Source organism: Pseudonaja textilis, chromosome 2 (genome assembly GCF_049901715.1).
Source record: "Pseudonaja textilis isolate UNSWEBS1 chromosome 2, rPseTex1.2, whole genome shotgun sequence".
In the NCBI taxonomy this organism is placed as follows: domain Eukaryota; kingdom Metazoa; phylum Chordata; class Lepidosauria; order Squamata; family Elapidae; genus Pseudonaja; species Pseudonaja textilis.
In genome coordinates this window covers 254315629-254332584 of record NC_141991.1, presented here as the reverse complement: position 1 = coordinate 254332584, position 16956 = coordinate 254315629, and the positions used below count along the sequence as shown (strand labels likewise).

At 45.1% G+C, this 16956-nt stretch overlaps 1 protein-coding gene across 2 annotated transcripts; it reads right to left on the bottom strand.

The window, feature by feature from the left end:
• Positions 1-474: 474 nt before the first annotated feature.
• On the bottom strand, positions 475-16956 carry TPGS2 (tubulin polyglutamylase complex subunit 2). Of its 2 annotated transcripts, XM_087927576.1 has the most exons (7): positions 16802-16956; positions 13393-13472; positions 6908-6995; positions 5986-6117; positions 4485-4598; positions 2092-2252; positions 499-873 (listed from the first exon to the last, which is right to left on the bottom strand). In XM_087927576.1, the coding sequence occupies exons 1-7, from the start codon at positions 16872-16874 to the stop codon at positions 628-630; spliced, it is 894 nt and encodes a 297-aa protein (XP_087783702.1). In that variant the 5' UTR covers positions 16875-16956; the 3' UTR covers positions 499-627. The 2 variants fall into 2 exon arrangements, with proteins under 2 accessions (XP_087783703.1, XP_087783702.1); XM_087927577.1 differs by lacking the exon at positions 2092-2252 and having other exon boundaries at positions 475-873.

Genomic DNA, 16956 nt, shown 5'->3' with positions numbered 1-16956 from the left:
AAGGGAAGACTTAAGGAACAAGGGTCAACTCGGGAGTAAAGGCTCAGTTGGACGGTGAATGGCCCCTCCCATAGGGAATAAAGATGAGCGAAAGGGGAGTGGGGTTTTGCGGGAGACAATTAGTTCGTTTAATTGGGGTGAAGATTTGCTTGTGACTTCTTGCCAAGTAATTGCTGCTACAGCGTGGCGTTTGGAAGCTCTCGGCCTGGCAACTCTCCAAGCCTGATAAAGGTCTGACATTGTTGAAATCTCACGAAAGACTGTTTGCTGGAGAGGAAACCCCTTTAACCTAAGTAAAAGGGATTTTATCAGGACAAGGAGTCGGTTTCGTGATCTTGGGAAGCCTCATGATGGGGAGTTGGAACAAATCCGTGCAAATCCAGGATGGGGGAACAAAGCCCCTTAAAAAGCCCCCTTAATCCTCCCCCCTTTTGTTGAGTTGCAGGCATGACCTCCCCCCCACCGCCCCCCCCCCCAAAAAACCAGCCAGAGGTTCAAGTCTCCGTCAATAAATAATTCAGCAATAAATACGAAGTCCTGCAAAAGCGGAAAGGAACCACTGGGAGCTGGAAGGGTTAGTGGGTGGGCTAGGATGGGAGGGGGGGCGTTTAGGGGTCCAGGGGGAGCTCAAGGCTGCGTTTCTCGTCTTTTTGACAAGCTCCCGGCCTGCGACGGGGTCCGGGGTGACCCCCCTGCCGCCTGACTCTTCTGAGCGCCGGCCGCTTGGGACGGGGGCCTCTTCTTCACCAGGGAGGCCTTGGTTTTGCTGCGGAAAACCTTGTTGGGGTCCAGCTTGTTGACGAAGGAGGCCTCGGCCGCTTCCCACAGCTGCTCCGTGTTGACCGTGATGGGTTTGTACATGTTGAACCATTGCTGGAAGAGGGAGGGAGAGGGGAGAGAGAGAGAGAGAGAGGTCAGCAGGGCAGGGGTCTGGGGAGGAGGGAGGGGCAGGGGAAGCAGGGGGGGGGGGAGAGAAAGGGACCCGCAGGAATCCCAGCGGATTTGTCTCCCTCGGGGCTCTCTTGAGCTTGGGTGTTTTTCCTGCAGACGTTTCATGACCCAACTAGGTAACCTCATCAGGGCTGGAAGGGAGTGGGGTTTGTAGAGGGGAGGATGGGAGGAGGAGGAGGAGGAGGAGGAAGGACGGACTATGGGGTCCTCGGTGCTCTCTGAGCTTGGTTGTTTCCTTGCAGACATTTCATAAGCCAAGTAGGGAACATCATCAGTGGTAGAAGGGAATGAGGTGGGAGGAGGAGGAGGAGGAGGAGGAGGAGGGAGAATGAATATGGGGTCCTTGGTGCTCTCTGAGCTTGGATGGAGGATGACCCAACTGGGTAATGTCATCAGTGCTAGAAGAGAGAGGAGAAAGAGGAGGAGGAGGAGGAGGAGGAGGAGGAGGAGGAGGAGGAGGAGGAGGAGGAGGAGGAGGAGGAGAAGAATGAATGTGGGGTCCTTGGTGCTCTCTGAGCTTGGGTGTTTTGCAGACGTTTCTGGAGTGCTAGAAGGGAGAAGGGTTTGGGAGGAGGAGGAGGAGGAGGAGGAGGGGAGGAGGAGGAGGAGGGAGGAGGAGGAGGAGGAGAATGAATGTGGGGTCATTGGTGCTCTCTGAGCTTGGATGTTTTCCTTCAGGCGTTTCATGACCCAACTAGGTAACCTCATCAGGGCTGAAAGGGAGTGGAGTTTATGGAGGGAGGAAGGGAGATGAAAGGAGGGGAGGAGGAGGGGAGGACAACAACTGTGGGTCCTTGGTGCTCTCTGAGCTTGGGTGAAAACAGACCAAGTCTCCCCTGACAGGAATTACGGAGAAGCTTCCTAACAGGGAGGACAATGAACCAGTGGAACAGCTGGCCACCAGAAGCTGTGGGCGCCTCATCCCTGGAAGGTCTTCAAGAAGAGACCAGTCAGCCACTTTGTTTGAAAGGGCGAAGGGTCTCCTGCTTGAGCAAGGGGCTGAAGACCCCCCAAGGTCCCTTCCGGCTCTATCCCGATCGATTCACCTCCGGGGGTCCCTTCCAAACTCTTGTCCTTCTGTACCGGGCAGCTCCGTCTAGGTGCAAGAAAAATGGCTTCCGAGGGAGGGGCAGCTCTCACCTTGGCCTGGGGGCTCAGGCCGTAGCCCGTGAAGGTGTACTGCCACTGGGGGAGCCCCAGGTGGGTGATCATGAGCCGGTAGTAAGCTGTGAAGGATTCGGTGAGGAAGTGCCAGTAAAGGGCTCGGTCCAGGAACCAGATTTCCGATTCGGGGCTGACAACTAAGCGGGGGAGACAGAGAGTTAGGAAAACGGGTCGAAAAACCTTTTTTCACCCCCCCGCAGCAAAATTTAACTGCCTGCATTCAGACACACTGTCCTCATTTTCATTGCCAGCGCATCAGTGCAAACCCAGAATATGTGGCTGAGTAAACTGAGGCTCAGTTCGTTGGTGTGTGTGTGTGTGTGTGTGTGTGTGTGTGTGTGAATGATCTCCCTAGGAGACGGTGAGTTCTAGTTCCTTCTTAGACATGAAATCCAGATGGGTGACTTTGGGCCAAATATTAGGAGACAGTGAGTTCTAGTTCCATGTTAGGCATGAAATCTGGATGGGTGACTTTGGGCCAAATACCAGGAGACAGTGAGTTCTAGTTCTAACTTAGGTATGAAATCTGGATGGGTGACTTTGGGCCAAATACCAGGAGACAGTGAGTTCTAGTTCCAACTTAGGCATGAAATCTGGATGGGTGACTTTGGGCCAAATACCAGGAGACAGTGAGTTCTAGTTCCAATTTAGGCATAAAATCTGGATGGGTGACTTGAGCCAAATACCAGGAGACAGTGAGTTCTAGTTCCAATTTAGGCATAAAATCTGGATGAGTGACTTGGGCCAAATACCAGGAGACAGTGAGTTCTAGTTCCAATTTAGGCATAAAATCTGGATGGGTGACTTTGGGCCAAATACCAGGAGACAGTGAGTTATAGTTCCAATTTAGGCATAAAATCTGGATGAGTGACTTGGGCCAAACACCAGGAGACAGTGAGTTCTAGTTCCAATTTAGGCATAAAATCTGGATGGGTGACTTGGGCCAAACACTAGGAGACAGTGAGTTCTAGTCCCGCCTTAGGCGTGAAATCCGGATGAGTGACTTGGGCCAAAAACCAGGAGACAATGAGTTATAGTTCCAACTTAGGCATGAAATCTGGATGGGTGACTTTGGGCCAAATATCAGGAGACAGTGAGTTATAGTTCTAACTTACGTATGAAATCTGGATGGGTGACTTGGGCGAAACACCAGGAGACAGTGAGTTATAGTCCTACCTTAGATGGGGAAGCTGGTTAGGTAGCCTTAGGCCAGTCATATTCTCAGTCCAACCTACCTCACAGGGTTGTTGTCATGGGGAGCAGAGGAAGATATGTTGGATATATTCGACATCTTGAGTTATTTATAAAAACAATAAAGGCAGGAGATAACTAACTAACCAATTAACTAACTAACTTCGGTAACTAAAGGCATGTCCACCTTCTCCAAAACTGGCCAGCCAATCAGCTCCCTAGAATTTCTCACCTCATCCCTCTCAACTTCTGTAAATGTCTTGGCTTCCCCATTGTTTCGGAACCCTCTTTCTTGTCAAGGGGGCCCAAGGATGGTCGAAATAAACTATGGTTCTTCTCACTGCTCTGCCGTTTCTGACTTTTCTACAACTGCCAAGTCGTTGACTGGGTTCTGACCGAGCCTTAACCATGATTTGTGGCTTAGGTTAGCAATGGTTGGGTTCATCCTACCCTTAAAACCCAGTGTTGTGGTCCACCGGCAGCCTGCGGAGCTGGCAGCAGAGTCAGACAGTGGGAAGGAACAGGGGCCAGTCTGTGGCGGGCTCGGACGAGGGATCTGTGTCCGACACAGAGATGGGGCCAGGGACATCTGGAGTTATGTGGCGACTCTGGAGCCTCCAGAATCTGACATCAGTGAGGCAGAGGAGCAGGGGGAGCCTGTTTCCAGTGTGCACATGAGCAGAGCTGCCAGAAGGCAAGGACAGTTAAGACAAAACGGGTGACTCGGGAGTAAGGCTTGGAGGTGATTGGCACCTCCCATAAGACATAAAGGAGGAGCAAAGGGACAGGAGCCTTTGCAGGAAGCAACTTTGTTGGTACTGGTCGGTTTGAAACCTGAAGCTCGGTGTTGAATTTATGTTCCGTTTTGGCTTCGGATAACTAATTGGACATTTAGTCCTTGGCAGCATTTCAAGGAAGATAAAGGTGCGTGCTTATCAGACTTATCCTGAAGGCCTTTGCCAGACTTCCGTGGGGCTATTTACAAACTGTGTGAGACTCATTACGGGCTGTGAATGACTAAAATTCCCAGCTGTTGAAATAAAGAAAAAACGCATTGGGGACTAACCTGTGTTTGTTAGTGTCTCCATAAGCCTTGGTCAGAACACCCAGAAACCATGGTCTACAAACCATGATGACTATCCTCACACCACAGATTTAGATTCTGGTTAGTGACATACCCGGCTTGGTGTTCTTGTAGACGAGGCAAACTTTCCCGTTGCCTGCACAGGAGTCTAATTCGAATATCAGACACCTGGTGTCCAGGTGAGGCCTTTTCGGTTGTTCCTTGTTACCTGTGGGAGAAAACAGCCAAGAAAACAGACAAAGCTTTCTCAAAGAAACTTCCTAACCGGGAGAACAATTAACCAGTGGAACTGCTTGCCACCAGAAGTAACTGGGTTTTTTTTTTTAAAGAAGAGACTGGACAGACATTTGTCTGAAATGGGATGGGGTCTCCTGCTTGAGCGGGGGGGCTGGACTAGAAGACCTCCAAGGTCCCTTCCAGCTCTATTCTGATTGAGTGGCAGCCCTGGAGGGTTGACAGACAAAAGATGAGAAAACTTGGAACTTGGCAAGATCCAGAACTCCGTCTTGGTGAGGTCGTGGTAGTAAAAAGATGACAGAGGACGCTAACCGCTGTGGTGGTAGGAAAGAATACAGGATAGGAGAGTGGAAAGGGAACTTGGAGGTCATGTAGCCCAACCCCCCTGCTCAAGCAAGGAGCTGCTATACCATTTCAGACAAGTGGTTGTCCAATCTCTTCTTAAAAACCTCCAGTGTTGGAGCATCCACAACTTCTGGTGGCAAGTTGTTCCACTGATTAATTGTCGTCACTGTCAGGAAATTTCTTTAGTTCCAGATTGCTTCTCTCCTTGATTAGTTTCCATCGATTATTTCTTACTTTGCTTTCAAGTGCTTTTATATAAAAACTAGCTTGATACCCGTGTGCTTCGCTATGAAACGATGTGGCCGGGCTTAGTTTTGGGGGGAGGAAAATAAGGGGAAAAAAAAAATCTGCCTCTGCCTCCCAGGATCCATCAGTATTCGTCTGGCTAGCGTCCTGTCAGTGTGTGAGAGAGTTGAGGGCTGTTTGGAAAGTGAAACAGTATTTGCTGTGTGAGCATGAAGGAGACAGTAAGGAGCCTGGGCGTGGCTTAGCTCAACTGTTCTGGACTAAAGCTGCTTGGTGCTGTAAAAACAAAACTGAAACTAAAATTCCTCTCCTCTGCTCGTGTTTTGCATTTGGAAGAGATTTCTTTCCAGGTGGGGAGAGGGAGTTGAACTCCTTAGCATCAGAGCGTGTTAATAATAATAATAATATAGGAAATACTCTAAATGCTCTGATGGTCATTTAGAAAAATCCTTTCTTAGGGAGCCCCTAGAAGCCAAGAGGAACATAACGTGCCAAATTTCAAGTTTGTAGGCTTTACAGTTCTGGAGTTGTTTTGATGATGCGTGAGTGGTCTTTCGCTTTTATTTGTATAGATAATAATAAAAAAAGTGGGATTAAAAATCTAATCTAATGATAATAAACTCTGTCCTACACAGCTTTCGATCTTCGTGTCAACGAAGCAAAGAGGGAGGGGGAGAGGATTTAAGTCTCTCTCTCTCTCTCTCTTTCTCCCTCCCTCCCTGTGTGTGTGTGTGTGTGTGTGTGTGTGTGTGTGTGTGTGTGTATACCTTCCTCCTCATCGGAGTCTTCCAGATCAGCCAGAGTTGGTGCACTGGGCAAAGTGTACACTGGTGAGACATTGAGACGGTTCAGCTTGGAGATGCTGTTAATCGTCATGCAGCCTAGAGAAACTGGGTTATCTAAGAAAGAGAAAAAGAACCTGATTTGCGCAATGCGCGATGCCCAAACCTTCAACCCCAGTGTCGTTAGAGACCCCATGCGCCCACTCCACGGCCTATTTCTTCTATTAAAAGGCTGGTTTCCCTTGTCCATTGGTTAATTCCATAAGGGAGGGAGAGTAACTTCCCCTTTTCATCGCTTTTCTTCGCCGCTGAAAACATCAATCGGGAACATTGTAGCGTCCAGAAAAAAGCCAATACTTTCCCAGGTGTTAAATATGTCCTTAAGGTCCCAGTTCGACCAAGAAAAAAACTTTCGTTTTAAAACTCCTTCTTCTTCCTCCTGCACATTCTTTATCCAGTTGCCGGCTTCTTTATGGCGGCCATAAAGACCGCCGCTCCACCGTCTTGAGAGAAGGGGGTTATTGCCGGCTGGGGAGGGGGTTTGCGATACCCCTCAACCCCTGTCCGGATCCCCCCTTTCTTCAGCTGCCCCAACAGGGCAGCCTTAGCCTCCAAATCCATCAGGATCGGAGGCACCAAGGCGGCTAGCACAGCAGGGATCGCGGAGAAAAGCGAATCCCTGCTGTCACCGAAGCCGACAAACTGGAAGTGTCCTCCACGGCCTGAGGTTTCCAAGCATTTCTAGCAGGACTACCCGATTCTATAAGGGCTTTGTTCCCTGTGCCATCCGCCGGGCAAACTCACAAGATTCCTTTTTCTCGCCATGTTGTACGTATCCCAACTAGACTGTGTTGTAGATCAATGGCCTGGGGTCAAGAAAGGGAGGGGGCGGGGCGGAGACCCTTACCATCAAACTTGACGTTCCAGGTCATCCGGAAACCGTCGGTCATGAGGTAGAAATTCTTCAGATCGTCTGGTAGGACGCAGGCATTTTTCTGCAAGCGAAGACCGGCGGGGGAAGCGGGGGGCGGAAACAAAAACGGAAAGCTGTTAGGAGTAAGAAGTGGGACTTGTTAGTAAAGCTGTTAGGAGTAAGAAGTGGGACGTGTTGCATCCTGGGATATACATCTCAGTGGTGGTATGCTACTGGTTTGGACCGGTTCAATCGAGCCGGTAGTAAACTACCTGTACCATCAAACTGGTTCCTCCGTCGATCAGCTGAGAGGATAGAAGAAGCCACAAGTGCATGAGTGGGTGGGAGGATCATGCCTAGCTTTCTGTTTCCCCCTCTCAGCTGATTGGCACGTTAAGTGGGGGGCGCGCGCATTTTAGGGGGCGCACGGGAATGCCCATGAGGAGGTGCGCATGCACAGTCACCCCTCCAATCGGCAGCAAGCAAGGTAGGAACCCGCTACTGACACAGCCTGTGAGAAAGGTGGCTGTGGACAACCCCGAAGAAGGAATGCAAAGCCTACGGAACAGGAGCTCAGCCCAGGAAAACGGGACGGTGTGAGAAGGAACATCCAGGATGATTCCTTCATCCTTGATTCTCTTTGGTATAAGACAAAAGGATGGAGAAACACTGCCGGGCTTTCAAGGTTGGGTTGTGATTATATTGCAACGTAGTATTTCTTGTCAAATACAGATGTGTCAACATCCAGCTTGAGAATTCATAGATCAAACTCCAGGGTCATTCAATTTCTGGAAAAACAAAACACCCCTTACTGTTTGTTGAATACCACTGCATGACAATGTCGAAGTAAAACTAACTCTGAGGTTCCCAAAAATTTGGCCGGAAAATAAACCATGATAAAAAAAAACGTGATAAAAAAACTGTGATAAAAAATAAATAATTTTTAATAAATAATTAATAATAAAAACATCTCACTAACTTCATTTCCAAATAAATTTAATATGTTAACTATGTTTTCTATGGGTTTTTTTTGGATGATCAGGTATTGTTACTGTTATTTTATTTTATCTGCGGCCCAAACCAAATTTTCATCTTCTAATGTGGCCCAGGGAAGGTGAAAGGTTGGACACCCCTGTTCTAAGTAGTCCATGTAAACAAGATAGGATAGGTCATTTTTTTTTAACTCCAAGCACACCAGCCCGCATTAAAAATGAAATTCTGTTGCTTGGTCTCAAGAGGGTGTATATCTACCCAAACATTTACATAACACATATAGACACATACTATACAGAGTACATACGGTACATAAATATGTACCTGCACCATACATATATATGCATTTACACACACACACGCTTCACTGTATTGAATGTGGAAAGAGGGGGCTTGAGAGTTCACAAAGTTGATGCTAAAAACTTCATGCTACAAGCATCGTTTTACAGCATCAAGTTCGCTTCGTTCAGGGAACTGCCTGCTTCGATTCTGCACTTCTTCGGTTGTCCCTGAGAAGGTTCCAGCCTCTCCTGGTCTTCTGCAAAATCCTCCAGGTTTCATTCCTCCACCTTGATTCTAACCCGCCCGAAAGCGACACCTTCCCTCCCCCTTATTCAAACGGCAAGCGGAAGAGGCACAGAGCTTGCAGCGTCTCATCCTTTGACAGGGGGAAGGTTTTATAGGTGGCCTACGCCTCACAAGCAGGAGGCTTTGGAGTTCGATCCTACGTGGCGGAAGAGATTTCTCTCTCTCCGGGCACAAAGAGAAAAATATCCGCTGTGAACTTTGGGGTAGTCATCAGGGAGGGCATCTGGCCAGGAAACGCTCAACTCCATTTGGTCGCCCCGACTGTACCCCCGAATTAAGGGATTGCAGGATTGTAAAAGGGGTCTGCGCTGTGAAAGTTTCTAACCAAAAGCAGCATTTCTGCAAAGCCCCCTCTTGATCATTTGGGGCAATTTTAACCATTTCCTCTTGTTATGCTTATGTTATTATGTTTATTATTATGTTGTTATTGTTATGTAGTTGTTATGTTACGATTAGGGGGCTGGAGGCTAAAATATTTGAAGAACTGTTGCAGGAATTGAGGATGGCCAGTCTAGAGAAAAGAAAGACTGGGTGGGGTGGCGGGGACATGAGAGCAGGATTCCAATATTTGGGGAGGCTTGCCACAAAGTAAAAGAGGTCCAGTTATTCTCCAAAGCCCCAGAGGGCAGGACAAGAAGCAACGGATGGAAACTAATCCAGGAGAGAAGCAACCTGGAATTAAGGAGAAACTTCCCCACAGGGAGGACAATTAACCAGTGGAACAGCTCGCCACCAGAAGTTGTGGGTGCTGTATCACTGGAGGTTTTTAAGAAGAGATTGGACAGCTCCTTGTCTGAAATGATATATAGGGTCTCCTGCTTGAGTAGGGGGTTGGACTAGAAGACCTCCAAGGTCCTCTTCCAACTCTTATTATTTTGCTTGGTTTAGGCCCCGACATTCTTGAAAGTTTCATCTTGAAATAGCCAAGGGTTGTGTTTGCCACGGCTATATTTTCTCTCAGCTGACCCTTTGACATTCTTAAAGACTGGAGTGAATGCTGACCCCTTTGAACTGGCAGGCCTTTTATCTTAGAGGCCGTTCGGCTATCTTTGACCAGTTATCAGCTGTCCGGACAACTGCCTATTGTCCATTCTCGACTGGATTCTCCTGGCCATTCTACATTGACATGTCCTTCCAATTCTACGACAGACTGCAGAGATGGTTGTTGTAAAAGCCCAAGAGGAAAGAAATTGGCCTGAGATACAGTCTTCTGGAGTGAGAGAAAGAGAGAGAGAGAGAGAGCAATCCAAGAACAGGTAAGAAGGTTGGAATAGAATAGAATAGAATAGAATAGAATAGAATAGAATAGAATAGAATAGAATAGAATAGAAGAAAGAGAATAGGATAGATTATAAAATAGAATATAGAATAGAATAATGGAATGAAGAATAGAATAGAATAGAATAGAATAGAATAAAGAGAATAGAATAGATTATAAAATAGAATATAGAATAGAATAATGGAATGAAGAATAGAATAGAATAGAATAGAATAGAATAGAATAAAGAGAATAGAATAGATTATAAAATAGAATATAGAATAGAATAATGGAATGAAGAATAGAATAGAATAGAATAGAATAGAATAGAATTCTTTATTGGCCAAGTGTGGTTAGACACACAAGGAAAAAATATTTATCAAAAGATACAACTTTTAGTGATAGTCATAGGTTACCAATAAGCAATCAAATCATACTAGGAAACAAATAAAACAATATAAATTGTAAAGCAACACGGTTATAGTCATACGTGGGAAGAGATACCGTGTTCCTCATATAATAAGGCCATGTCTTATTTTTTTTTTTTGAGCCCCGAAAAAACGGCTAGGCCGTCTTTTCGGGGGTGACTTAATTCCCCCCCCCTTGCATCTTAGGGCGGACGGCGAGGGCTTGGATGTTGACCTCGGCGTTGGTGGGGCACTTCGTATCGGGGTCAATGCAGGTAGCACCATATCTGGGTGTGCCACAAAAGTACTTCCTAACGGCAAGCCCCCCCCCGCCATGTTCCCCCCATTTCACATGTTTTAATACAGGCCTTAATTTGGGGGGAGGGGCTTAATTTCATCTCATGCCTATAAAACATGCTGGGACTTCCTATTGGGGGAGGCCGTATTGTTGGAGAAACAGGGTAGGTACTGGAAAGGATGAGAAGAGTAGCAGTAATACAATAGTAGTAGCCAGTTTCGGTCAAATGCTGCAAAGTTTAATTCAGGGGCCCCCAAACTTGGCAACTTTAAGACTTACGGACTTCAACTCCCAGAATTCTGAGAGTTGAAGTCCACAAGTCTTAAAGTTGCCAAGTTTGGAGGCCTCTGGTTTAAATTAATGCAGGACGAGCAATATTGCTAGGAAGGAATGGTTCTGCACCGTGAGTTTCCGTTTTAAAATATCTTGACTGCTACGGGACATTTTACGCGAAGGGACTGTTGAAAGGAGACAACAGTCTGCACCGTTTCAAGAGCAAAATAAGTCCAATTCCAACCCGCCCTCCACCCCAAAAAAGAATCAGTTTTGTCGAGCGGATAAGGCACTCGGTTAGAAAGTGGGAGAGCGCAAGTTCGAGTCCTGCCTTAGCTATGGAAACAGGCTGGGTGACTGGGAACCACTATAAATTCTAGTCCTGCGTTAAGCATGAAAGCCAAATGGATGAGTTTGGGCCAATCACTAGGAGGCTGGGAGTTCTAGTCCTGCTTTAGACATGAAAGCTGGCTGGGTGACTTTGGGCCAATCACTAGGAGGAGGTGAGTTCTAGTCCCTCCCCAGGCCTGAAAGGCAGGTGCGTGAGACGTTGAGCCAATGCCCGGACATTGTAAATTTTTGTCCTCTCTTAGGCATAAAAGTCGACTTGATGAGTTTGGGCCGATCAGTGGAATAACTTGCCCCCAGAAGTTGTAAATGCTCCAACATTGGAAGTTTTTAAAAAGATGTTGGACCGCCATTTGTCTGAAGTGGTGTAGGGTTTCCTGCCTAGGCAGGGGGTTGGACTAGAGGACCTCCAAGGTCCCTTCCAACTCTGTTATTCTATTCTATTCTGTACTTTTTTTCACTTGTTCATTTGTTCGTACACAGCGAGCATTTTCAAAATTAGCAATTTAATCTTGCACCAGAAGCCTCATCCACACCTTTCATAAGTCTCTTCCTCTCCAAGGGATGCCTTCACCTGTTGAATACTCGAATACAGCTCATCAGTCTGGAATCTACATGACGTATCTGATATCAGCACAGTTGAGAGAGTGCAGAAATATTTCACAAGAAGAGTTCTCCATTCCTCTACTCATTGCAGAAGACCTTACGCCACCAGACTCAAAATTCTAGACCTAGAAAACCTACAACTACACCGCCTTCGGTCCGATCTAAGTATAGTATATAAAATCATACATTGCAATGTCCTACCTGTCAATGAATACTTCAGCTTCAACCATAACACCACAAGAGCACACAATAGATACAAACTCAAAAGTTAACCGCACCAAACTTGATTGCAGGAAATACGACTTCAGCCACAGAGTGGTCAATGTCTGGAATCCTCTACCTGACTCTGTGGTTTCTTCCCCAAACTCCAAAAACTTTAACCTTAGACTGTCTACTATTGACCTCACCCCTTTCCTAAGAGGCTTGTAGGGGGCGTGCATAAGCGCACTAACGTGCTTATCATCCCTATCCTATTTTTTCTTTTTCTTATATGTACCCATTTCATGTATTGATAATTATGCATATACTTATACCTTAATCTTGTAAGCAATTGACAAATCAAATAAATCAATAAAAAATAAATTGACTGCAGGCAGCTGAGAAACTTAAGGGAAATACTGACCTCTAGTGGCAAAAAGTGGGGAAAAAAGTAATGGTTTCTAGAGGAGTCTGACACCAGGCGCAATTTATTTATCTGTATCCCACCTATATTATTTTTAAATATTAATTCAAGGTGGTGAGGATATCCAACCACACCTTCCTCTTCCTATTTTCTCCATAACAACAGCCCTGTGAGGTGGGTTGGACTGTTGAGGGACTGGCTGAAAATCACTCAGCCGGGTTTCTTGCCTAAAAAGGGACTAGAACTCCCTGTCTCCTGGTGACTGACCCAAAGTCGCCCTGCTGGCTTTTGTGTCTAAGGCAGGACTAGAACTCATTATTTCCTGGTAATCGGACCAAAGTCACCCAGCTGGCTTTCATGCTCATGGCGGGACTAGAACTCACCACCTCCTGGTGATTGACCCAAAGTCACCCAGCTGGCTTTCATGACTAAAAAGGGACTAGAACTCACCGTCTCCTAGTGATTGACCCAAAGGTGCCCAGATGGCTTTCATGACTAAGGGAGGACTAGAACTCCCAGTCTTTTGGTGATTGGCCCAAAGTCACCCAGCTGACTTTCATGCCTAAGGCGGGACCAGAACTCCCAGTCTCCTAGTGACTGACCCAAAGTCATCAAGCCAGTTTTCATGCCCATGGCAGGACTAGAACTCACCATCTCCTGGTGATTGGCCCAAAGTCACCCAGTTGGCTTTCATGCCTAAGATGGGACTAGAACTCACCGTCTCCTGGTGATTGGCCCAAAGTCACCCAGCTGACTTTCATGCCTAAGGCGGGACCAGAACTCCCAGTCTCCTAGTGACTGACCCAAAGTCATCAAGCCAGTTTTCATGCCCACGGCAGGACTAGAACTCACCGTCTCCTGGTGATTGGCCCAAAGTCACCCAGTTGGCTTTCATGCCTAAGATGGGACTAGAACTCACCGTCTCCTGGTGATTGGCCCAAAGTCACCCACCTGGCTTTTGTGCCTAAGGCAGGACTAGAACTCACCATGTCCTCCTGGGTTTTAGCTTGATGCTTTAACCACTAGTCCACACTGACTCTCAGTTACACAAGAGAGCAGACTGAATGCAAACGGAGGTTGCAGTACCTGTTCCCAGGAGATGATTGTGTGTCGCTCAGCCGGTTCTTTTTCTACAAACATGACTTCCGTAACTCCTGGAGAGGTTTCTACAACAACAGACAACACAGAAACGCCAGGCGTTCAGTTGCTCAAAAACGGTACGAAATATAAGGAGAACTAGGGGGGGAAAAAAACCCTGGGAAAATTTTCACACTTTTTGAAAACAAACAAACAACGAAACTTAATTTCTCTTTTCACTGTTGCAAATATATTATTCTTGTAAGAAAAAAAACTGATTTTTGGGAGGGAATGATTTGGTAAAGAATCTGCATTTTACAAGAATTCAGTTTGTCATTTTTTCAGGGGGTTGGACTAGAAGACCTCCAAGGTCCCTTCCAACTGTGATATTCTATTCTATTCTATTCTATTCTATTCTATTCTATTCTATTCTATTCTATTCTATTCTATTCCATTCCATTCCATTCCATTTTTTATTCTATTCTATTTTCTATTCTATTTTCTATTCTGTTTTATTCTATTCTATATTTTATTCTATTCTATTTTCTATTCTTTTCTTTTCTATACTATACTATACTATTTCATGCCCATGGCAGGACTAGAACTCACCGTCTCCTGGTGATTCTATACTATACTATACTATCTATACTATTCCATTCCATTTTTTTTCTATTCTATTTTCTATTCTGTTTCTATTCTATATTTTATTCTATTCTATTTTCTATTCTTTTCTATTCCATTCTATTTTCTATTCTATTCTATTTTCTATTCTGTTCTATTCTATATTTTATTCTATTCTATTTTCTATTCTTTTCTATTCCATTCTATTTTCTATTCTATTCTATTTTCTGTTCTATTCTATATTCTATTCTATTTTCTATTCTTTTCTATTTTGTTCTATGTTATTCTATTCTATTCTATTCTATTCTATTCTATTCTATTCTATTCTATTCTATTCTATTTTCATATAATAGAAGATACTTTTTTCAGCCCAACTCATCACACAGGGCGGTTGTTATGGGAGAATTTCTACTGACACAAGAACCACCCTGCGAGATAGGCCAGGCTAAGCGAAAAGTACGGGTTCAAAAATCCCCCCCCCCCCAGATAGCAGAGAGAGGACTAGAATATAGGCCACCCACCCCAATTAGGGCTTTAATCCCTACATCACAGTGGCCCTATGGATTCACAGAGGCAGGTATGGGGATAATGGGAGATGTAGTCCAAACCCAGAGAGCCTCTGGATAGGGAAGGTTGATAGAAATGATTAGAGAGATTCCATTTCCTGATTAAAGGTAGTCCTTGACTTACGACCGCAATTGCGAACCTAATTTGCATTGCAAAGCAAGGGGTGAGGGGAATCTTAAAGGAGTCCTAAACAGGATTTTATGACCGTTTTTGCCATAGTTGTTTTGCGAATCACAGAGCCGATTAGCAAATCTGGCTTCCTTCACTGACTTCGCTGGACGGAAGCCAGCTGGGAAGGTCACAGATTGTGACCATGGGACACTGCAACCGCGGTAAATACACGCCTACATTTTAACCTCTGATACAGTGACGGGTCGTAAGCGCGAGGACCAGTTAAGTCATTTTTTCTCTCTCCCAGCGCCGCCACAACTTCAAACAGTTGCTAAACGAATGGCTCCAATAAAGGAGATTATTTGTCCTCTGAAATGAAGGGTAGTCCTCCACTTCCGACCACAATTTATGTTGCTGAGTGAGAAATTTGTTAAGTGAGTTTTCCCCCCTCTCCTGTTTTACGACTTTTCTTGCCTCCATCGTTAAGTGAATTGCTGTGGTTGTTAAGTTAGTAACCCGGTTCACCAAGGGGAGGCGGCCATGGTCATAAGTGTGAAAAAGGGTCCTCCTAAGCCACTTTTCCCAGCGCCGTCGTAACTTTGAACCGTCACTAAGAAAACCGTTGGAAGTTGAGGACTACCTGCGTTGCGTGAAGGCTTAGTGCTGGCTAACATGGACTGAATATTATAACAAAAAAAACACCTTCCTAAAAGTGGTTGGGTGACCCAGAAGGAGGGTGGACTCTTCACTGGAGGCGTTGAAGGCAAGTTTTGGAAAACTGCTGTCTTTGAGAACCTTGGATCTGGATCCCTGCCCTGAGCAGGGGGTGGACTGGATGATCTCAAGGGTTCCTTCCAACTCTAGGATTCCTGACCTCCTGCTATAGCATAATGCAATTTAGGTTTGCGGTGGGGGGATGTCCCCAAGAGGACAGCCATCTCCCCACCCAGTAGGCACAGCTGCCCGCATTTGTCTAACCCAGGCGGATTCAACAAGCCATAGTTAAACAAACCATAGTTTAGCAGAAACCACGAAAGCAGGGGATGCGATGTAATACAGCTTTCCTTTTAAAAATGATGGGAAATTTTCTCTGGTGTGAAAGAAGGAGAAGTAAGACCTTCCCGTGGCAGGAAAATATATACATATACATATACATATACATATACATATACATATACATATACATATACATATATATATATATATATATATATATATATATATATATAATAAATATTAAATCAAAAACAAAAACAAAGTAGAAAAATAAAAGAGGATAAAAATAAAAAAGCCAAAAATGTAAAATAAAAACTAAAACAATAAAGAACTAAAAATAAAAGATAAAAATAAAACAGAAAAACCAAAAATAAAATAAAAGGATAAAAATAAGGATAAAAAAGTAAAATAAAAATATGACAAAATAAAAATAAAGCAAAAACTAAAAATAAATAAGATCAAAATAAAATGATAAAAATAATGAATAAAAATCAGACAAAAGTAAAATAAAAAATTAGAAATAAAAATGAAGTAAAAAAAAAACAAAAACAAAATAAAGGGATAAAAATAACAAAGACAAAAGTAAAAAAAATAATGAAACAAAAATAAAGTAAAAACTAAAAATAAATAAGATCAAAATAAAATAATAAATAAAATGATAAATGAAAATAAGACAAAAAGTAAAATAACAAATAATAAAATGATAAAAATAAAGTGAAAACTAAAAATAAGTCAGGTAAAAGTAAAACCAAAAAATAAATAAATGAATTAATTTATATAAAACGATGTGGAAAAGAATCAAGGTCTCCATTTGGATATCACAGCTGGAATCTTCGGATCAGGAATTTGAAATCAAATTATTTTTCCATGAGGGTGGACAGGAGACCACCAGGAGATCCTCAGGCGGTAGGCAAACCCCCCATGGGAAAATAAAAATCCCAGCATCGGGAGGGGCAGTTGGGGGGACAGTTGGGGAGCCTGAAGCCCCCCACATCGCCTCCCCGGGAAAAGCGGGGTTCTCTCTTGTTGCTGCCCGCGGAACTCCCTGCCACTTGATAACTGGCAGGACCGGCCGGACCGTCACCCTGGCAACGCGAAGGGGCGGGGCCCAGCTGCCACTCACCCAGGAGGCGGGTCACCCCGAGGGTGAGCTTCTCCAGGTAGGGCTTCACGCCTTGCAAACCCCGGTCCTCCATCTCCCCGCAAAGCCACCAGGCGGAAGTCTTTTGTCCCTTCTCGCCACCCTTATCCCCCTTCACTCTCACTCACACACCCGCC